At 50.1% G+C, this 21,693-nt stretch overlaps 2 protein-coding genes across 3 annotated transcripts in view; one reads left to right on the top strand and one right to left on the bottom strand.

Annotated features, from left to right (window-relative positions):
- Nucleotides 1–10,610, top strand: part of MROH1 (maestro heat like repeat family member 1) — a 156,436-nt gene extending 145,826 nt beyond the window's left edge. For both annotated transcript variants that reach the window (XM_044669587.1, XM_044669577.1), the window contains exons 36-42: nucleotides 6,140–6,286; nucleotides 7,144–7,332; nucleotides 7,934–8,089; nucleotides 8,183–8,317; nucleotides 8,523–8,625; nucleotides 8,938–9,003; nucleotides 10,198–10,610. In XM_044669587.1, the coding sequence (XP_044525522.1) occupies nucleotides 6,140–6,286; nucleotides 7,144–7,332; nucleotides 7,934–8,089; nucleotides 8,183–8,317; nucleotides 8,523–8,625; nucleotides 8,938–9,003; nucleotides 10,198–10,283 (882 nt within the window). In that variant the 3' untranslated portion in view covers nucleotides 10,284–10,610. The remainder of the gene's footprint in view (nucleotides 1–6,139; nucleotides 6,287–7,143; nucleotides 7,333–7,933; nucleotides 8,090–8,182; nucleotides 8,318–8,522; nucleotides 8,626–8,937; nucleotides 9,004–10,197) is intronic.
- Nucleotides 10,611–13,465: 2,855 nt separating this feature from the next.
- BOP1 (BOP1 ribosomal biogenesis factor) overlaps nucleotides 13,466–21,693 on the bottom strand; it is a 69,625-nt gene continuing 61,397 nt past the window's right edge. The window contains 13 exon segments of the mRNA XM_044669555.1: nucleotides 13,466–13,936; nucleotides 14,116–14,223; nucleotides 16,421–16,505; nucleotides 16,629–16,917; nucleotides 17,073–17,253; nucleotides 17,936–18,068; nucleotides 18,265–18,334; nucleotides 18,451–18,531; nucleotides 18,755–18,916; nucleotides 19,021–19,233; nucleotides 19,311–19,412; nucleotides 19,522–19,639; nucleotides 19,791–19,945. Coding sequence (XP_044525490.1) covers nucleotides 13,783–13,936; nucleotides 14,116–14,223; nucleotides 16,421–16,505; nucleotides 16,629–16,917; nucleotides 17,073–17,253; nucleotides 17,936–18,068; nucleotides 18,265–18,334; nucleotides 18,451–18,531; nucleotides 18,755–18,916; nucleotides 19,021–19,233; nucleotides 19,311–19,412; nucleotides 19,522–19,639; nucleotides 19,791–19,945 — 1,851 coding nt within the window. The 3' untranslated portion in view covers nucleotides 13,466–13,782.

Raw genomic sequence — 21,693 nt, 5'->3', positions numbered from 1 at the left:
TGATTAGAGAAATGCAAATTAAAACAACTCTCACCTAGCAGATTGGCCAATATGACAATAAAGGAAAATAAATTTGGAGGGAATGTGTCAAAATTGGGACACTTAATGTATTGCTGGTGGAGTTGTGAATTGATTCAACCATTCTGGAGGGCAATTTGGAATTATGCCCAAAGGGCTATTCAGCAATAACACTACTAAGTCCATCCCCCAAAGAAATTTTTAAAAATGGGAAAGGACCTATTTGTATAAAAATATGTGTAGCTGTGCTTTTTGTGGTGGCAAAGAATTGGAAACTAAAAGGATGTCCTTCAGTTGAAGAATGGCTGAATAAATTGTGGTATATGATGATGATGGAATACTATTGTACTATGAGGAATGATAAACAGGATTATTTCTATAAGAATTGGAAAGAATACGTGTGAACTGATGCAGAATGAAATAAGCAGAACCAAGAGAACATTATACCCAGTAACTGAAATATTGTGGGACAGTCAAATGTGATAGACTTTGCTACTAACCGCAACACAATGACCCAGTACTATTCTGAGGGACTTATGAGAAAGAATGCTATCTACCTCTAGAGAAAGAACTGTTAGAGTATAGCAAATGAAAACATGATTTATCACTTGTTTATTTGGGTATAGAATTTGGGGTTTTGGTTTTATAAGATTACTCACTTACAAAAATGAATAATATGGAAATATGTTTTGAGTGATAATACACATGTACAGCCCAGACTGAATTGCTTGTCAACTCTAGGATGGGGAAGGGAGACATTATGAATCATATAAATTTGGAAAATTTACATGTAAATATGTTATTGAAATAAAATAAAGATAAAATTAAAAAAGGAGGCAGCTAGGTGGCTCAGTGGATAGAGAGCCAGACCTGGAGAAGAGGAGGTTCTGGGTTCAAATTTGGCCCTAGATACTTCCTAGCTATGTGACTCTGGGCAAGTTACTTAACTCCAATTTGCCTAGTCCTTACCACTCTTCTGCTTTAGAATCAATACTTAGTATCAATTCTGAGACAAAAAGTAAGGTTAAAAAAAAAAAGAAAACAAAAGGCAACTGCTTTGTAGTACAGTTTGAGGTCTAGTACTGATAGACCCCCCCCCCTTCTTTTTTCCATAAATAATCTTCTTTTGTTGTTGTTGTTGTTGTTGTTGTTGTTTTTACCCTTAACTTCTGTGTACTGGCTCCAAGGCAGAAGAGTGGTAAGGCAATGGGGGTCAAATGACTTGCCCAGGGTCACACAGCTAGGAAGTGTTTGAGGCCGGATTTGAACCTAGGACCTCCTGTCTCTAGGCCTGACTCTCAATCCACTGAGCAACCCAGCTGCTTCTATAATTAATCTTGAGATTCTTGTCCTTTTATTTCTCCAGATGAATTTTATTATTTTTTCTAGCTCTTTAAAATATTATTGTGGGTTTGATTGGCAAATCAAGGAATAATTAATTTAGGTAGTTTATTTTTATTATTATATATTGGGTCTACCTAACTATGAACAATTAATGTTTCTCTAATTATTTAGGTTTGTTTTTATATCTGCAAAAAATATTTTATCATTAAATTCATGTAGTTGCAGGGTGAAAATGAATAAACATTTCCAAATATTTTATAACTAATGTAGGCATTCTGAATGGAATTTCACCTTCTGTCCCAGCTTCTTAGCTTTCGTGGGTTATATACAGGAGTTCTGATGACTTCTGTTGACATCTTCTATCCTACAACTTTGAAGAAGTTATTATTTCCAATTTTTAGTTGACTCTCTAGGATTCTCCAAGTATATAATCATTTTATCTTCAAAAAATGATAATTTTCTTTTCTCTTTGCCTGTGGTTATTCTCTTGATTTCTTTTTCTTATATTATTGCTAGAGCTAGCACTTCAAGAACTGTTAAGTAGTAGTGGTAGTGGTAGTGGTAATGGATATCCTTGCTTACCCCTAATCTTACTGGAAAGGTCTCCTGTATGTGTGATGTTTGCTCTTGAGTTTAGATAAATACTATTTACTATAATAAGGAAAGGTTCATTTATTTGATTTAAAAAAAGGAAGTGGTAGAGAAAGGCACAATTAAATTTTTAATTAAAATTTAATTAATTACTACTTTGAAAAAATGGCCATTGTTTGGACATGGCAGCTAGAAGAGGGGCTTCTCTACATGAGCTTAAGCTTGAACCTTTGGCCGCTTTTTCTTTGTATTTCTTATGCTGAGTTTAGATAACCAAACAGTAAGTCTGGTGGATATTTCCAGCCTAAGAGATAGCTTTGGGAGTTTAAGAGCTCAGTAACTCCTGGGTACATTATTTAGTGCTTACTGTTCTATGGGAGTTCCCCTTGACGGCTACTACTTGCCTTCCAGAGCTGTTATAAGGATCAAAAAAAGATAGCCTAGGTAAATGTCTTTACAGAAATGTGATAAATAAACATAATTAACATAATATATAATATAATTAAAGTTAATAATATAATCATGATAAAAATAATTATATAAATATAAAAAGACAAAGCATGTGTTAAGCATAAAATAAATGTAAATTATAAAAAATTTAAAAATAAAGTGTGCGATACCTTAGAATCATGGGTCTGGAGCTGGAAGAGACCTTGGGGATGACCTAGTCCAACCCCCTAATTTTACAGATGAGGAAATGGAGGTACAAAAAGCAACAGAACTTGACCTGGGTCACACAGGTGCTGGTCCAAGTGCCAGTTCCAGCACTCCCTATTTAATACTCCTATCTCAGCACTTTTCTACCTTCATTCTGCTTTTTCCAGAAATCCTTGGAATTACTACTCTCTAGTCTGCTTTGTGCTTCATGAGAATGTATTCCAGAGAGGCCAAATAAAAGATAACTATAATCTCATGGTCTGATTTTCTAAAACAGAAGTCAGCTGATGAGAAAAGGGAAATGTCTTTTATTTAAATCAATCACAGGGCAGAGCAAGGTAGCTCAGTGGATAGAGCACCAGGCCTGGAACTAGGAGGACTTGATTTCAAATATGGCCTCAGACACTTCTGTCTAGCCCTTACTGTTCTTCTGCCTTGGAACTGATACTTAGTGTCAAATCTAAGATAAAAAGTAAGTTTTTTTTAAAAAAAAGTCAATTACTAGTTATTAAGCACTATGTGCCAAGCACTGTGCTATGTATATCGAGACTGTAGCTGAGGATGTGAAGGAAGGCAGAGAAGGCTGGAGATGGCGATGAGGAGCGTGTCCTGGGTATGGGGCACAGGCGGGAGGAGGAACCGCAGGGAGGGCAGGGGAAGGGGGAGAATCAGGTGAAGGAGGCTGGGCAGGGTAGGAGGGGCCTGGTGACAAGGCCTGAGAAAGCCAAACCATGGGCTTGGTCCTGGAGGTGAGAGAAGGAACTGCTGGAGTTTGTTGGAGTCGCGGAGGAGAGGGTTAGAGCTGAGTTTGGGGAATGTGTGAGCAAGAAGAGCCCGCCTGCCCCTGGGGCAGCATCGGAGGAGAGCAGCTGTCGGATTGGGTGTGAGGGCGAGAGGGGGGGAGTGGAGCCCAGAGGGGTGCTGGGGTTCCTGGGAGGGGTGGCCTATGAGACAGCCGGGCTTCCATGTCTTGGGGACACTAAGGCTGACGAGTCGTTCTGGGAGTCATTGAAAATGGAGGCACTGGCGAGATCCCCAAATGAAATAAAGTGGGGTGATAAAAGGGCGCAGGACAGAGCCTTGGGGGGGCGGCGCTGTTAAGTGGGTGAGAGGAGAGAGAAGGAGCTTAGCAAGGAAGAGAGGCCCGGCCCTGTCGGCGCTCGTCCATCAAACGATGAAATGTGAGGCCGGGCTACAGAGGCCGGAGGAGAGCGAGAGGACAGGCAGGGCTCGTGAGCCTGGAACGAAAGGAAGAGGGAGGGAAGGAGAGGCATCTGTTCTAAAACATCCCCACCGCCGGACGGATCAAGTGAGCTTTTGAGCAGCGGGCGAGACGGCCCGTCGGAGGGCAATGGAGAAGCGAGGGGCAGGTCAGCAGAGGCTGTTAGTGAGAGAGTGGGTACGACAGGGCACCCCGTCAGAGGAGACGGGTTGGAATGGGGTGGCTTGTGCGTGTAGAAGGGTTCGCCTCTTCATGTGAGAGTGCAGCAAAGGGCATCAGAGGGGCGAGATGAGCCGAGGAACAAGGGCAAAGCGGGGCCTCGCTGAGAATGGCCTCTGTTTTTAGGGAAATGGGAGCCAAGGTTCTGAGCGGAGGAGGTAGGGAGCCGGGAGCTATAGGAGCTTTGAGGAGGGAGGAGAAGTCTGGAAGAGCCCCTGTGGGAAGAGAGATGGGAAGTCCTTGAGGGAGATGACCATAACTTGCCAGAGTAGGGGCCGTGTTGAGATTGTGTAACACAAACTTGTAGTAGCCCCGCGAGCTTTGTTCAGCAGTGCCTCCAGAGGAGGGGAAGCAGAGGACAGCAAGAGTAATTCAAAGCTGGGTTTGACAGGAGAACGGGGCAAGAGAAGAGGATGCTGTGGTTTTGAACCAGGTCACCGGAGAGTCAAGATGGGGAAGAGAAGAGAGTGTATGGGGAGATGCCCTGGAAAAGGACTGAGAAAGGAAGACTAGGGTTTGGAGCTGCAAGGCAGAGGGAGAGCAGCAACGACAGAAGATTATGATTAAAAAAAAAAAAAAAAAGAATTTTAGAGTTCGTAAACATAGCTGTGGAACACTTGAGGATGAAGGCAAGATCAAGGGTCAATTCATCTTTCCTACCCGCTGCTGGTTTCCAGCTCCTAGAACATGATCTGCTCAAAACCATGGCTTACAATCCTCTATTTTCCTCTCAGTCTTCCCCAGCCAACCAAAGTTAAGCACATGGCTCAGTGAGAGTGCAATAGGACACTTAAAATAGAACAAAAGTAAATAGAAAGGAATTTTTAAAGCAACAAATATACCATCATCTGTTTCCCCAAACTAGCTCCTCAGGCCCCGGAGAATACAACCATCACTTGCCTCGTTCCCTGTGTGGATTTCTCTGCACTGCCCCTTGGGTGTTAGGGTTAGAGCTCACAGCCCTAACACTGGATGTGCTAGATTCCAGGCACAGGAACCAGATTAGGGATCCTGGAAGCCTGAGCTGCAGGCTCACGCTGTTGTGGCGTAGTGCCAGTTGGATTCAGGAGGCTCATGAGGAAGGATAGATTGCTGCTTGTGGTGAGGGGGGTGAAGATAACAGAAGGCAGCACTTCTGCTCAACCTGTATTTTGTTTCTGTCTTCTCTGCCAAGGAGAATGACCTTTGCATGAGAAGTGACAAAACAAAAATGGCTAACAAGACGTTAGCACACAAGATAAGGAGTACCAAGAACACTGAGCTGACCTCGATGAATCCCAGTCACTCGGTGCAGGTGATCCTGAAAGAACGTGATGGCTCACCGTGAGAATTGAGAGATCATAGAGAAGAGAAGGATCTACAGGACTAGCCCCAAGAAAAGGGCAGATAACCTGGAAGAGAGCAGCCTACGAGCTATGGGCCCAATGAGCTTGACTTTAATTTCTGGGAAAATTCTAAAAGGAACCATTAAAAGAGATGTTTAGGGACCATGCAAAAAGCAAGTAGAGATTCCCAAGAGCCAGCGTGGCTGCTTCAAGAATGGGCCAGGTTGGGCTAGTCTTGTCTTTTGACAGGGTACTAAACTAGTAGATCAGATGAATGCTATACATCGGTAGCCTGGATTTTAGCAAAGTCTTTGCTCTAAAGCAGAGTTTCTTAACCTTTTTTTTTTCCATAACCCCCTTTGGCAATATGGTGAAACCTATAAATTCCTTCTTAGAACAATGTTCTTAAATGCACAAAACAATACATAGAAGATGACAAAGGAGACAATTGCATTGAAATAGTTATCTCCGCCTGTCTATCTACATAAAGCTGTAGATCATTTTTTTTTAGGTTCACATACCCTTACTTCTTAACCTTAACCTTGAGGACTAAGAACTCCAACCCCACATCCTTAATGTCCTTGATCAAATGCCACTTATTCTGAGGCATTTCTATGGGGCAAAGGGAGCTCCGCCAAAGATGGGTTGGTTTTGAGAGTAAGTTTTCTAAAATGGTATAGGTTGCCTTTGAAGGTATTCGCTCCATATTAGTGGAGGTATTCAGAGAGGTTTCATGGCCCTTTGGTTCTGATTTGTTTTTCAGCTGCTGAGCAGCAATGTGGTGAATGATCTGATCCTCCTGGAGTCCCTGCTGGACAACACAATGAGTAGGCAGAAAGATGTGTGCCCAAATGTTCGCAGGTTGGTACTTCGTGGGCTGGCCAACATCGCCACAGGCTCCCCAGATAAGGTGAGGGGCCACGCGGGCCTCTTTGTGGAATGGTGATTGGGGGGGGGCTGAGCATTGGATCTGGACAGAGACAAAGACCAGCCAGGAAGCCGTGGTAGCCCCAAGTCCCTGGGGCTGTTTCTGGCCACCCCTGCCATCTCCCTTCCATTCTTGGGTCTCTCAGAGGCTTTGCGAGGATTGAGTTGATTGAAGTGTCAGTGAAGTGTGTATGTAGACATGAGGGTCCAGAACCCAAAAGAGAGAGCCAGGGTGAGAGGGTCGACTTGGACGTAACAGTAGATGTAATCGCTAAAACTGGGAGAGCGAGTGTGAGGACGGAGAGAAGGGAGAGCAGAAGGGGCCCGAGCCTTGGGAGAAGCAGCTGGGTGGCCAGTGGTCAGAACACTGAGCTCGAAGTCAAGATCCGAGTTCAGATCTGGCCTCAAACATTTCCCGGGTGTGTGACCCTGGGCAAGTCTCTAACCCTCCGTTTGCCTCAGCTTCCTCATCTGTGAAGTGGCGGTCATAACACTCTCTGCCTCCCGGGGTGGTGAGGAGCAAGTGACACTTCTGAGTGCTTCCCAATCCTTAAAGCCCTAAATAAGGGCCCAAAGGGAGGGAATCGATCTGATCGGAGCTAGGTGTAGGCAGAAGGGCCACCATGGCCCAACTTTCAGAAGACAGGAAGCGGCTGGGGGGAGGTGGGGGCGCGCACTCACACACACACACACACACACACACACACACACACACACACACACGCGCGCGCGCGCGCACACACATACGTTGGGGGATGCAGAGGAGCACCTGGCAGTTTACAGAAAGCTCTTTCCAAGAGCCTGGGCCCAGGCAGGCTGCCCTCCTCCCTGCCCCTGCAGGTTCGGAAGCACGGCCCCCAGCTCCTCACCGCCATGATTAATGGCTTGGATGACAAGGATGATCCCCATAACCTGGTGGCCCTGGACGCCATGTTGGGCCTCTCTCGCCTGCTGGATCTGGCTGAAGAATGGGACGTTCGCTCCATCCTGCTGCACATCACCATCCGCATCCGCCCCTTCTTTGACAACGTAATCTGGGGAAAGGAGAGCGCGAGGAGGGAGGGAGGGAGAGAGGGAGGCTGGAGGCCGGACCTTGACGGATGAAGCCTTCTTTCCCAGGCTCTGACTGATGGGCAGGACTGGCTAAGAGGCAGTTCTGGAGGGATCCAGCCAGAGTGAATATGTGTCCTCGAGGCATCTGATTGAAGGCCTTCCTTATTGTTATTATTAGGAATAACGAGGAGGGGACCGCTAGGTAGCACTAGCCTGGAGTGGGGAGAATCTGGGTTCCAATCTGGCCTCAGACACTTCTTAGCTGGGTGACCCTGGGCAAGTCACTTAACCCCCATCGCCTGGCCCTTACTGCTTTTCTGTCTTAGAACTGATACTAAGAAGGTAAGGGTTTAAAAAATAAGGTAACGAGGAGGTAGGTGGGGGCATGCCCAACTCGGAGAGGAAGTAGGATCCAAGAGAGCCCTACTAACGAAGTCTGCAGACGGGGTTCAGAGGAGAAGGTGGAACAGGCCCAGGTCGGGTTCGAGCCTGTGGCCTCTCCCTGGAGGCCAGTTCTAAGTTGGGGTGGGCGTCTCCCTGGAGGCCCTGGGTTTGATGGCCGCGCTCACTCCTAAAGGAGCGGGATGAGTTCCGGAGCTCATCCATCAACCTCTTTGGACACCTGAACAAGTTCTGCCACGGGAACTGCGAGGATGTCTTCTTTGAGCAGATCATCAATGGGCTGGTGAGCCTGTTGCTGCACCTGCAGGACCCCAAGCCCTCCGTCGTGCGTGTGAGTGCTGGGCTGGGGTCTCACTACCTGGGAAGTGGCTGCCGGGGTGGGCGCCCGGGGAGCCCTCTCAGCCCGCGCTTGCTCTGCTTCCAGGCCTGTAAGTTTGCCCTGCGCATGTGCGGCCCCAATATGGAATGTGACGAGCTCACCGACTTGTTCGAGAGGCAGCTGCACGACGGGCGTGGGCTGCACTTTGGGGAGTTCATGAATGATACCAGCAAATACCTGGTGAGGCCTGGGCCAGTGGGGGAGACCCGGGGGGGGGAAACCAGACATCCAGTGGGAGGAGGTTGGGGCAAGGAGAAGGCTGAGTTTGGGGGGGGATACGTGGGCGCCCCTTCCAGAGGGCCGAGGCAGGGAGGGCTAGGCTAGAACCCTGCCTGGGAAGGGATGAAGATGGGCGGGGATGAGCCCCGCTCTGTGCTGCTCTCAGATGCAGAGCTTCCCCGACACGCTGAGCCGAATCATCAGTACCAACTTGTTCTACTTCAAGAGCTGCTGGGAGGACATCCGGGCCGCGGCCCCCATGTTCATCGGTGAGCGTGGCTCTCCTCCCCCTTGCCTAGCCTCTGGTCACGTGGGGGTACCAAAAGGCCTTAAAACTTGGGCTGGGAGGGAGAAGGTTGGACCGCTGATGAGCCGTCGCACAGACCAATTGTCTCATGATGAGTTTTGCAAACTCCGTTTTCTGTTCCCTTTTATGAAGGCTTTACGTATAGAGAAAGAGGGGTAGATTGAGAAGTAACAAGCAGCACTTTGTTCTTGTGGCCAGCCCGTTCCGGGGTCCCCTGGGCCCTCCCTGTACGCAAGGCATCCCGAGGTCACCCTGCCCCCCCTTCTCCCCTCAGGTTTCTTAGTGCTCCATGCAGATAAAGTGACCTGTGAACAGGTGGATCTGAACCAGCTGCTCTCAGGTAAGAGGGCCAGAGGCAGGCCTGAGCCCAGGGAGCCGCTCCGGCTCTCGTTTCTGGTCAGGTTGGGCTGGTGTCTGGCAAACCCTCATGTGTCCGTTTGATCCAGACACTAGTGGGCTGTGAGGAACATAGAGGGGAGGGCCGGGACAGACAGACACACACACATCCTGGAATCCAACTGCTGCTGGGGCACGGCTTCCTGCCTCCTCAGTCTGATACCTTCTCTTCCCTTGAATGTGGAGGTGTGAGCCTCTCCCCCCCCTCCCGGGCCCCCCCCCCTTTTCCTCAGAGAATAGCTGGGTGATCCGAGTTGTAGACAGGGCCCCGAGCCTGTGTGGAGGTGGCTGGTGCACACTATGGGGAAGGAGTTCCTGACACCATGGGTCCCAGAAAGGGGTTTGGGGTGGGTTAAGTGATTTTCCTGGATTTCAAGGATTTTTTCCCTGTCACTGGTGACCTCATCGTCTCTAGTAATTCACGGAAACTTCTGAGTTGTTCCAAAGGAGCTTAAAAAACACTAAAAAAGGAAAAACTATCTTTCCGTTGGCTCCTGGGGCTCTTGCAAAAAAGAGGCCTGTCTGTTAAAGGGTAGCTTAGTCCCCTCGGGGTGGGGGGAAAGAGCGGAGGGGGGAGAAGAGAGGGAGAGCACTTGAGAAAGCATTGAGAAAGCAAGTAATCACTGGAGTTAGCAGTTTGGGCTTGGACAGCCTTAGCTTCCTGTATTGAGTGGATTAGCCAAGCAGGGCCAGGTTCCCCCTCCTGCCTGGGTCCTGCACCCCCGGGAGCCGGCAGCTGGAAGAAGCGGCTCGAGGCTGAGGACGGCAGAGCAGGAAGCCAGCGGCACATAAATCAGGGCTTGGCGGCCAGCAAGCGAGGGAGGGAATGTGGGAGGGAGGCCGGCAGTCGGTCGTCGGGCAGTGAGCTGAGCAGCCATCAAGGGGATTTACAGGGCCGAGGAGCCTCAACTTCCCAGTGTAAACAAGCTACTGGAAAAATACTCAGGAACTCAGAAGGGAGGGGAAAGCTTTACCTGCCCTTCTCGGCGCCCCTTCCAAACTGTTTACTGCCCCCTGGGTGACCCGCTCTGCCTCCTCACCTGGGATTCCCTCTCCAGGGTAGGCTTTCCCTTTGTGCATGTCACCACCCCACACAACCCTCAGGCTCTTCCTGAACCAAACCTGCCCTTCTCACCAGCTCTGCAGCTGCTGCTCAAGGACCCAGCACCCACAGTGAGGATCAAAGCTGCAGAGACTCTGGGCCGCCTGGTCAAGTTTGCCTGAGCCACCGGACCAGCCTTTCTATGAGCAAAGTGGACCAGATTTCTAAGAAAGAACCCTCCCTGCCCAGCCAGCCAGCTGTGGAACAGCTGGATCCTGATAGTCCTCCTATTCCCTCCCCCTCCCATGGCTCCCGCTCTTGGAGGTCATGAGGGTCACAAGCCGTAGCTCTAAACTGGGCCTGGGTTGGGGCTATAGTCGGGACCAATCCCATCCTCTTCACCTCCAGCAGAGACTCAATCCAGGCAGGACCCAAAGGTGCTGGAGGAAAAGTTGTACATAGGACAGAGCATACTGTACTTATTTTTCAATAAAAGCCGTTTGCTCTTCCTTGGCCGGTAGTGTTTCTTCCCCTCCGCTACCCCAGGACCACTTCATTCCCGACAAGAAGCTCAGTGGAGAAGATGAAATCATTGGGAATCATAGGGAAGTCAAAATATTAACCATGGAAGCCACAAATCTAGCATGAATATTAAAAAAACAGTGATTCTTTAAGAATCGTGGCAGGGGAGCACCGAAGGTCAAAACGAGATGGGTCTCATGACGGGGCAGTGGGCAGCTCTCCCAAACGGCCACAAATTAACAGTGAAAAAGCAGGCCGGCTCACTTTGGCCTGCTGAGGACAGAATGCAAAGTTGACAGAGCTAAGACCCAAAATGAATTATGACTAAGGTCCGCCGATTTGATTCCAAATCCACAACTCTCCGTTGCCCCTGGTCAGCTGTCTGTCTGTCTGTCCCAGTGACTCAGCAGGTGGCTGCCCAGTTCTTTTAGTGCCCTGTGTGAGTTTATCCAGGCCTGGACACTTGAACACGTCAAGGAAAGAGATGCTTCTCTCTCCCCATCTTATTCAGAACTTCATGAGAGGATATATTAGTCTAATCCCTTTTCCTGTGAAGGTTCATCTTCAGATAAAACATGTCTAGTTCCCTTCTGGCATGGCTTCCAGTCCCCTCATTCAGTTGTCCTCTCAGCTCTCAGGGTCCTCCCTCAAACACAAGACACCTGTGTCCTACACACCATACTCTGGAGACAGATGGTCTGACCAGAATAGAATTCAGGGAGTTGACCAGCTCTGGCAGAATTGTTTCTCTATTCTTAAGATAAAGTGGCTTTAAAGTGAGGTAAGAGACTGTCTGAGGCTAGATTTGAACTCAGGGAAGATGAATCTTCTCTACTGCCACCTAGCCGCCTCCAGGCTCTACTCTTAGATAGCTGGGTGCATTTACACACACGTTCAGGTCACTGTGGCCTTAAAAACGCCACCCACTGAAATCCTCAAAACTCTTCCCGCTGTTGTCTACCTCCACGTCCATCCTCTATTTGGGCAGTTTGTTTTTTAACTGCATTCATCTCAGTTTGGAGTGGTTTTCGGCCACTATTGTATGTAGCTCAGTGGTCTTTGGGGATTTTGACTCTTCTGTCCAACACATTAGCCACTCATCCCAACTTTGTGTCACTCAAGACTGTTGGCCACTTTCATTCAGGTTAATGATAAAATAATGTTGATCAGAACAGAGCCCAGGAAAGACGCCTGCAATATTCCACCTTCTCCCCACAACCCCTTGACAGCAATGCCTTGCTTTGGGTCCAATTTTTCAGGGCACTTCTGAATGCAACAAATTGTCCTATGTCAGGGTCACCGATCTCCAGTTGATCCAGGACACTATGACAGATTTCTCTCACAGACTGAAACGCCCCTGGACGTACCTAAAGCGTTCTCTGACCTGCCAATATAGTCACTGTCCAAAGGGGTAAAGGCGGTTAATCTGGCAGGGCACATCCCAAGTGATTACCAAGACTTCACAAATTTTTTTACATCTCTTCTAGAATTTTTCTCAGTACTTTGTTCATTAGTTCATCAGCCTGAGGCTAGATATCTCCAGGTTCTTCTCTTTGGGGGAATTCGGGGCCTCTCCCATTCTGACCCCCCCACACACACACACTCATAGGAGCTCAGATTTAGAAGGAATCATAAGAGTGCCACTAGGTCCAACCTCCCGTAACATTCAAAATAGGAGCAACTTACTTGCCTTTTACAATCTGGATCCAGCCTATCAGTTAAACGACAAGCATTCAAGTACCAGCTATGACTCTGCCAGGGTATAAAATACAGAAGTCCTTGCCTTCTGGGAGCTTGCATTCAATTGAGGAAGACAACATGTACATAGAAATAGGTTCAGAGTAGATGCAAGATGGATACAAGACAATTCTGGGAGGCTATGGCTGCAGGGGACTTGGGCAGTAAAGGCTTCAGGTGAACTGACAGCGGCATGCAGTCTGGAAAGAAACCAGGGGTCCCCATTCAGAGAGCTAAGAACAAAGCATGCTGGGATGGGAGGCAGAGACTCCGCTCACAAACTACACTCCTGGCACACTGTCCTGCCTGCAGTTCCTTGACCTAGCTGGTCCTCCTCTAGCTGCTGCGCCCTCACTGTGCCCAGAGTACGCTGCTCTCTGAGAACATCTGGCTTCAGGCTGTGGCTTCCCATGAGAAGCCTTCCTTCATGCCCTCGCTCAAGTGCTTTCTCCCTGCTCAGATAATCACGCACCGACTCACGTTTCATCCCCAACAGGTCAGGTCCTGAGAAAAAGGGCTGGTTTTCTTTTTGTCTTTGTTTACCCAGCAACTAGTACAGTGCCTTGACAAGTGGTAGTGCCCAAGAGCGAGAGATGCGATGTGAGGGGCAGTGTTTTCTAAAAGGGGAATAGAAAGCCCTGGCTTCTCCCCATCACTGTTTTCCAGAAGAGGCTGGATGGCCAGTTTCTAGAGATGTAGAATTTGGGTAGAGGCTGGAAGGAATTTGACTCGGGAGTCTGGAGGGCCGAGTTTTGCCTCAGATGCTTCCTACTGATCCTAGACAAGTCACTTAACTCTTTGTCTGCTGGTTTCTTCAACTGTGAAATGGGGTTAACAGCCCCTATTTCACATGGCTGTGAGGATCACATGAGATAATATATATAAAGTGCTCACTATAGAAATACTTAGTAGCTTTACCCCCCCTGAGGTCCCTTTGTAGTATTAGTGTTGCAAAAATTATTCCTATATTGGTTACTGGTTGATTAGATCAATGGTTCTTAACTTGGAAGGTGACAGACTCCTAAGAGGTGAGTGAATTGGTTCAGGGAATCCTGTAAATATGGAAGAAAAAAAATTAGATCCTTATTTAAATAATTCATTTCTCTTGCAATCTAATGTATTTTATTCATTAACAGCATGTTTTTCTGAGAAGAGGCCTATGGGCTTCACCAGATGGCCGAAGGGGTCTACGACACCAAAAAATGAAGAAGCCCTGAAGCAGATGGCGAAGGCCCTTCCCAACAATGAGATTCTATTGCATGTGCAGCAGAAGACTCAGAGCGTGACATCAAAGGGTCAGTCAGCCTTCTGAGTAATTTGACTTGCTTCACTCTTCTTGCCAATCCCAGCACCTAGACAGAGGCAAGACCAACGCCAACAAACGAACGTCCCTTTAACATCCCACCCCACCCCACATCATCTCTAGGTGAAGAGTCGAAGGGTGCCATCTGCGCCAGAGGAGAAAAGCCAAGGCTGCGTAGGGTGGAAGCTCACATCGAGCACACCAAGGTCCCGGTGCATTGTGTGGCCCTTGAGAACTTTCACTGGCACCAACAGCGGATTCTGTAGGAGGTCACTGGGGAGGAAGAGAAAGGCTACATCAGGGCTCGTTACTGGGGAAGATTACTTAGAGGGACAGAGAAGGTTGGATGAAGGACTCCATCCCGTGAAGGAGAAAGGGTTCCAGAAAAAGGGGGAAAGGAGAAAGAATCCTATTACTGTCCCACCTAGTCTAGCGAAGGGACTAGCACTTACTTGTAGACCATGCCATGACACACAATGACGCTGCCATCATCAGATCCAGAGGCAAAGAGTGGGTACTTTGGATGGAAAGCAACAGCTCTGAGGGCCTTCTTGTGGTGCCTGTAGGGTCCAGGGAAGAGGGGAGGTCATCACAGGAGGGATGTCTTTGTTGGGGAGGGTACATTTAAGATGTGTCATCTCCCAATTCTGCCTCACCTTGGGACTCTGGTATGTATGTGTATATAAGCACCCTTGTGTGACCTTCAATTCCTCCATATTTCCCTATTTCCTTGGTCTGCCAACCGTACCCTGGCTTCATTTTCTTCCCTACACCAGGCTTGACCCTTCCTCTAACTTTGAATCCTTTGTCTTCCTGGCCTGTTAATCTCATCCTGATAATCTACAACTCCTACAACCTCCCTCCTCCACTTCTATTCCTCAAATGACTGCTGTAAGAAGCGATGAATTTGTGTCAGCTGCATCCACTACAAATTATGCCCTTCATTATGGTGAGTTTAATATCTTTTATCAACCATCCAAGGCTATCCCCCCCCCCCCCCACCTTCTATTCTCCTCCTGCCCTCTCCTCTCTTCCTGTTCTCCAGAGAATAATGCTAATTGGAATGTCTTCATTTATCTTTGTTTTCTCCAGTTTTTTAATGACTTGAAATTAAGGATCTACCCCATAACAGCTTGGATTTTGAAAAATGTAATGATGTCAGTTTCGAAGCTATCCTGTTTGTCTGTTTCTCCTCCTGCTTTCTTCTGTGTATTTGTTTTTATCTATTTTTTTAAAACACTTTTCCTAATCTGCATTTTTTTCCCATGGTTACATGATTCTTTCCCTCCCCTGTCCTGGAGTTGACAGGCAATTCTACTGGGTTATACATGGATTATTGTTCAATATCTATTTCCATATTATTCATTTTTATAATAATCTTTTAAAAACCAAAACCCCAAATCCTTTACCCATTTAAACAAATGATATATGTTTTCCTTCTGCGTTTCTACCCCAACAGTTTTTTCCCTCGATAGAGATTCTTTCTCATAAGTCACTTGGGACTGTCCCGGATCATTGAATTGCTAGTAGTAAAGTTGCTAATCTGTACATTTTTTAAAAAGTTATTAATTAGGGGCAGCTGGGTAGCTCAGTGGATTGAGAGCCATGCCTAGAGACAGGAGGTCCTAGGTTCAAATCCGGCCTCAGACACTTCCCAGCTGTGTGACCCTGGGCAAGTCATTTGACCCCCATTGCCTACCCTTACCACTCTTCCACCTATAAGTCAATACACAGAAATTAAGGGTTTAAAATTAAAAAAATAAAAAATAAAAATAATAAAAAGTTATTAATTACCTTTTCTCACTGAAGTTTTTTTTTGGGGGGGAGGGGGGAAAGAAAGGAGAATCCTTCTTTATTCCCTTCTTTCATCTTCAAACTCGCCCTCGAATCTTCAAATAGGTTTGGTTTCCTCTATAATAATTTTTAACCTTCCTAACCCTAACACTCTCCCAAGCTGGGAAGCTTTCCCTGCTCCTTTTCCTTGCCAAATCATTACTGAGCCAAAGCTGCTCCTATGAAGTGACCCAGGCTCATCTCAAGACTGACACACTCCCCTTCTCTTGTACTCTGCCCCAACTGCCCATCCTAGCTGTCCAATCCTATATCTTCTCCCTCCTCCTCCTCCAGGCCCTCCTGCCTCTCACCCAGAGTATTAGCTTCCCAACTTGTCCCTCCCCTCCTAAGTGCTTCTCAAGTCACCCTCCCAACAGGCCACTCTGACCCTGTCCTGCCACTAAGTTTTCAATGGCTTCCCTGGCCAAAGTCTGGCACAGGTGAGTTTGCCTCCATATATTCCCTTCTATCCAGGAGTCTGTTCCTCACTTCTCACCCTCAGGGAGGATCTAGGGAGCACATACTTCTTCTCCACACTCTTTATCTGTTGCTGACTTCCCTCTCTCTTCCCCCAAAGTCTAGTGACTGAGGAATCTTCTCCTCTGTGAAACCCCTCCTGAAAGTGCCCCATAAGCAGGGGCAGCCCCTTGGCCTCCTTCCTGAGCTTCTCCACTGCATTCATGCTCTCAATTGTGGCTCAGCCCGCTACTAGCTGCCTCCCTCTGGTGAATCACTTTATCGCTCTGGGACACAGCTTCCCATATCTGTAAGCTAAAGGGTTGGGCCAGGCATCAATTCATGGTGCTGGGAGCCCTTGCATTTATTTATTCTTGGGGATGATGCCTTTCCTCTTGTTCAGAGAACAGGCTCCTGCAGCAATGAACGGTAGGTAATCCCCTCGTTGGCTCTCCAGGACCGTCTTACCTCAGCACCTTGTAGGGCTTTGTGGAGAGGTCAAGATCAAACCAGATCAGCTTGCTGTCATAGCTGCCACAGATCACGTTGTCTCCTGTGCGGGCGAGAGGGGAGGAGTGAGGCCAGATGAGCCAGAGTTCCCCAGCCTCTACTACTTCTCTCTCCCCAAGTGGGGAGGGGGTAGACATCAGGCCTTCCTCTCTCTCTGCCCTCTCACCTTGGGGGTGGATAGCCAAGCTGGACACCCATTTGCAGTTAGGCATTAGCTTCTTGGTGAGCTCCTGGCGAAGCAGGTGGTAGAGGCGGAGGCTGCGCTGAGAAGCCACAAACAGGAAGGGCCGAGAGGGGTGGAAGGCCACACACTGCACCTGACCGTGGCTTCGCCGGAAGGGGCTCTGGCTGCGCCGGCGGCTCACCTGGTGCATCAACACCTGTGTATGCTCGGCGGCTGCCACCACAGAAGCCAGGTAATCCCCACGTCCGTGCCAGGCCACCTGCTTTACTGGCTGAAGAAAAAAAGGAGAGAGGATGTGGGGAAGGGGGTGACATCCAAGGGAGACAAGCCAAAAGGGTTCCTTACACAGGCTCAACTGGCCTCGGCTCTCAGTCAGCCTTCTGCTAGGTGCATCCCATTCCCTCCTAGCCCATGGCCCCTCGTTACCTTATGATGACGGATTTGCAATCTTAGGCCTTGCTCTCGCTCCTCCCCTGAAGCCTCCTGCCACTCCACAGGCTGCCGGGTGGGCTCCTCGGGGGGCGAGAACGCACTCAGCAGCTGGTCCGTGCTGCTAGCTACCTGCTGGTCAGCCAGACCCGGATTCAGCAGCAGCACGGTGTCTCCGCTGAGGAGAGAGATTCCCTTCAGCCCAGGCCTCGCCACTCTCCACAGCTCCCAGAAACAGGACCCCTATTTCTACAGTACCTCCCCACAGCCCTACAAGGAAGCCTGCACCAGGATCACTAACCCCATTCTACAGATCATGGCTAGGAGGCAGACTCTGGAATCAAACCCAAGTCTTCTAGGACCAGGGCTGCTTGCACACCACCAGGCCGCCTCTCGGAAGGAGAAAGAGAAGTCCCTCCCAGCTACGGTCTTGGATTTATTGCCATGGGTGGAGTAAACATTCAGAGCTCCAGGTGATCCTCGTCATCTTTATCACTCAAACCTGAAGGAAGTTGCTCCTGGAGTATGCCGAGGCCTCAGGGAGCCCGTGGGCCACCCTGCTAGTGAGAAGAGGGGACAGGCCCGAGCGGTGAGGTGGATGAGGCAGAGTCACTGGGAATGTCGGGTACAAGAACTGCTTTAGATCGAGTGACCACAGACAAATCACTCGGCCTCTCAAAGGCTTTTCGTGCATGAAGATGAGACCATAATAGCTACTGCCGCTTCCTTGAGGGCCCCATGAAAAGTACTGTGCAACCAAGAGAGGGCCTCGCACCATTGCTGCCATTTTCCCTCAGAGCAAGCTATGAGGCGGCTGTCCCGGGGGAAGCCCCGGAGGTCTCCGGGCACCAGATACTCACACGGCCGCAGCTACCAGACAGACAGCAGGGTTGGGATTCCAGGCGATGCTCTTCACCACGCCAGACACGGGGATCGTCTTCAGACACCGACCAGCGTACACGTCCCACAGTCGTACCGAATGGTCATCCGAACCTGTGGAAGCCAAGTCCTGTCACCGGAGCGCGTTCCCCAGCTCCCAGTGCTTCTCCTCCAGCCTCATCTGATGTGTGAGATAAAGTTTTGGCCCCTGCAGCGACAGGACGGCATGTGGCCGGCTCCTGCCGGGCAGCAGGTTCTAGAGGAGGAGAGCAGCCCCTCACGTCCTCTCTCTCTTCCCCTGCGGACGTACCTGAAGCCAGCCAATGGCCATTGGGGGACACACTGAGGCATCGCACCAAGTCGCTGTGGCCCCTGTACACCTGCAAGTGGGGAAGGAATCGCAGGTTACCCAGGCTGAGAACTGGAACAGCCACATGCTGGCCTCGTGGCAGGCCCCTCCCAGCCCTTCCACCCCGTCCTGTGCTCAGACTATTACCATGGATTGGGTGGTAGGGAAAGGCTGCAGGTCCCGGGGTCTGGGCAGTTTGGGGATCAGGTCTTCAGGGTCCACATTCACCTAGAAAACAGCACAAAGTCCTGTCACCTCCAGTCCAACCCAGCCTCAGGCTCACAAATGGGTAATGGGGAACCATGGCATGTGCCCCTCGTGCCCTCAGCCTGGATATGCCCAGAGTAGCACCTCTCTCCCACTGCAGGCTCCCAAGTTAACGTCCTGTTTTCTAGGCTCCAGGCCTCAGGGGAGACCCCCCTACCCCCCATGCAAGGGCTCCCAGGCATACCCTCATCTTGCGCTGCCGGGGACACAGGTAAAGGTCGAGGCAGCGCTCGAAGCGTTCATGGATGAAGCGGCTGTAGGCGGGCACCGCCCTCAGGCACTGAAACTGCCGGGGCAAGAAGTTCAGCTTCCTCTCCTCGGGCTCTTGCTGCTCCCATGCCAGTCGCTGCAAATACAATAAGAGGCTGCCAGGCCGAGGCCTCCACCCCCAGGTGACATATACTTGCGAAGGCCCAGCTCCCACCTGCTCTGGGTCTGCCCCCCACTCACCTCCTCTTCACTGAGCAAATACTCTGGCGGCGGATTGTAGGACTCAGCGTGGCCTGGCAGCGCCAGCTTGGGCGCAGGAACGTGCATTTTGTGGCGCCCCAGGATGGCATTGGGGTCCTCATGGGCCCACAGATCATAGTATCGGGGAGTCGAGTCCTTTGGCCGCCGGGGCTGAATCCAACCCATCTTAATGGCATGGACCATCCGGGAGACCTGAAACCACAAACGGGGGGTCGTGTGAGCAAGGCCGAGGACCGACGGGGCAGGAGCAGGATTGGGGAGGGCCTCACCTTCTCCTTCTCAATGAGGGACGGGATGAAACTTCGTTTGTCAGCAGGACGGTTGGTCACTGGGTGGATCATCACGCTCCCACTGAAGAAATCGAGAGCTGGCTGGTAGTGGGGATTGGGGGGGGGGGGGGAGAGAGAGAGGGGTCAAGTACAGCTAACTTTTCCCAGCCTCATCCCCTGTTCAACACCCCACCCCACCCCCGCCCCATACCTCATAGGGATTATAACTGGCATCTCCAAACTGCCCCTTCTGTAACCGCTGTACCAGGGCCACCTGCTCGTCCGTCAGCCTCACATCCTGCCCCGTCATCTTGTCCTGTACCGTCCGCCTATATGAGCATGAGGAGGGGGGCTGTGAGACCACCTCATGGCTAATGCCAGGCTCTGGCCCTAACACAATGCTCCAAAAAAGGGAGTCCTCTTCTAGCAGCCGGACCTCCCCTCCCCTGGCACAGTCACTGCTCCCATTCCCAAACTGACCAGTAGTCTGGGTCATCCATCTTGTCCAGGAAGCGATCAAGTTCATCTCGGCTACGAAGGGGTTTATAGATCCGCTTCCCATCGAGGTCATAGCCGATGTGGGGGAAATCCTCGTACCACTCCAGAGGAACGTTCCCCACTGTGTTGCGGATGTCCTATGTGGGGTGACAGGACAGGTAGAGACATGAGCTCGAATGAGCTATCCCACTAGACCGAGTGCAGTGCTGTGGCTGTGCTACTGTACCTTCTGAACTGATGAGGGATGTGCCCACTTTGCTTCAACCAACATTTGATGCTGTCATTTCCAAATGTGAGAACCGCACCTTCCTGCCCCTTCCTCCCTCCTCTCTTCGGACCCTCCCTCCATTTTACCACTCCCCCAAAAAAGCCTCAGATTTCTTGGCCATAGCCCTGGGAAGCCACAGCAGTGACCTCATTGCCCGCTTGCTCATTGCCCTGGCATGTGGGCCAAGTACCTGCTGCCAGGGCTGGGGGCATAGAGCCAAGAGCCATTCACTACAGAGCAGAAGAAGCAGAAACTGGGGGGGAGGGAAGGGTGCAGTGTGGTAGGGAGCCAGGCACAGGAAGACAAAGGCTAACGGTTTATCCTGCCCAACTCCACTGTCCCTGAGCTCCCGAGGGGGGCAGCATTCGTGCCCAGTGAGAGTTCTCCCCAAGTGGGAATCCTGCAAGCTTCTGGTGATGGTCCTGGCTGGCTGGCAGTGAAAGGGGAGAAGGAGCAACAGGGAACACAGGTGTCTCCCACACCCAAGGGGGAGGTATAAGCTCTCCCATGGAAATGGGCAGTCTGAGTCCAAGCCCCTCCCCCCACAACCATCTGGTCTCCATAAACACCCCTGAGGAGCACACGCCCCATGGGGCCAAGAGGACGGGGACTAAGAGAAGGGAGTAAGACCTATGGGGGAGAAGACTTTGATCCCCTTCCACATTCACAGCCCATTCTGATGTTTAGTCATCTTGGGGAGAAGAAAAAGATGTTCTCCCCACAGGGCACCAGGAGGAGTCACGAACCAGAGACAGAGAGAATCGGGGCTTCAGGAGGGACCTCGTCTCTTCAGCTTCCACTCTCCAGTAGCAGCAGAAGCTGCTCTTGGATATGGCCTCCCTTCCCACCCCCATACTATTCCCTTCTCAGAGAATTCGGGGGAGTGAGCTCAGCCTCTCTGGGTCGTCTCCTCCACCCCCACCCCATCGACTCTTCTCTCCTTCGAAGATCTGCCGTCACCACTCTGCGCCCTCCCCAATCCCCCCCTTCCCCAAGTCTGGAGCTGAGCTTGGCTAGAGTCAAAATTGCATTCCGAGACGCACATTCCTGGCAGAAGCTCCCGCCAGCCACCACTACGCTCACTGCTCCTCCCGAGTTAAAGGCATCCTTCCCCAGCCTCGGATACTATGGCACTTCCTTCAGCAGCACAGTCTATGTCAGGCAGAGAGGGGCAAAGGTGGATTGGGAGAGGAAGAAAGGATCCTACTAGGTGCCATGGGGGACAAAGGAATGGGAAGCCTAGAAAAGGAAAGGGTTCTAGATCCAGGGTCAACCCCCACTGGAGCTTAGGGGGTAAGAGGAGGGGGCACAGGGACCAGTTTGGCTGTTCTAGGGACAAATCTGAGTCCTTCCCTGGAACTTATTATTTTTTGGGTGCTATCCCATACACAGTGGGGTACAGTGAATGGAGAGAACTGGCTTCCAAGTCAGGAAGACTTGTATATGAGTCTTCCATAGGACAGCTCAGGAAAATCCCTCAACCTCTCCATGCCCTCAGGTCACTGAAACGGTGTTGATCTGCATAGGCAGGAGAATGCCCATCAAGAGTTCCCTAAACCAGCAAAATCATATCTGGACCCCAATGACCTAAAAAAAAATTTTTTTTTAATTTAATTT

The sequence above is a fragment of the Gracilinanus agilis genome, chromosome 1, assembly GCF_016433145.1.
Source record: "Gracilinanus agilis isolate LMUSP501 chromosome 1, AgileGrace, whole genome shotgun sequence".
Lineage (NCBI taxonomy): Eukaryota > Metazoa > Chordata > Mammalia > Didelphimorphia > Didelphidae > Gracilinanus > Gracilinanus agilis.
The sequence above is the reverse complement of the archived record's forward strand: the minus strand, read 5'-3'. Positions and strand labels throughout refer to the sequence as shown.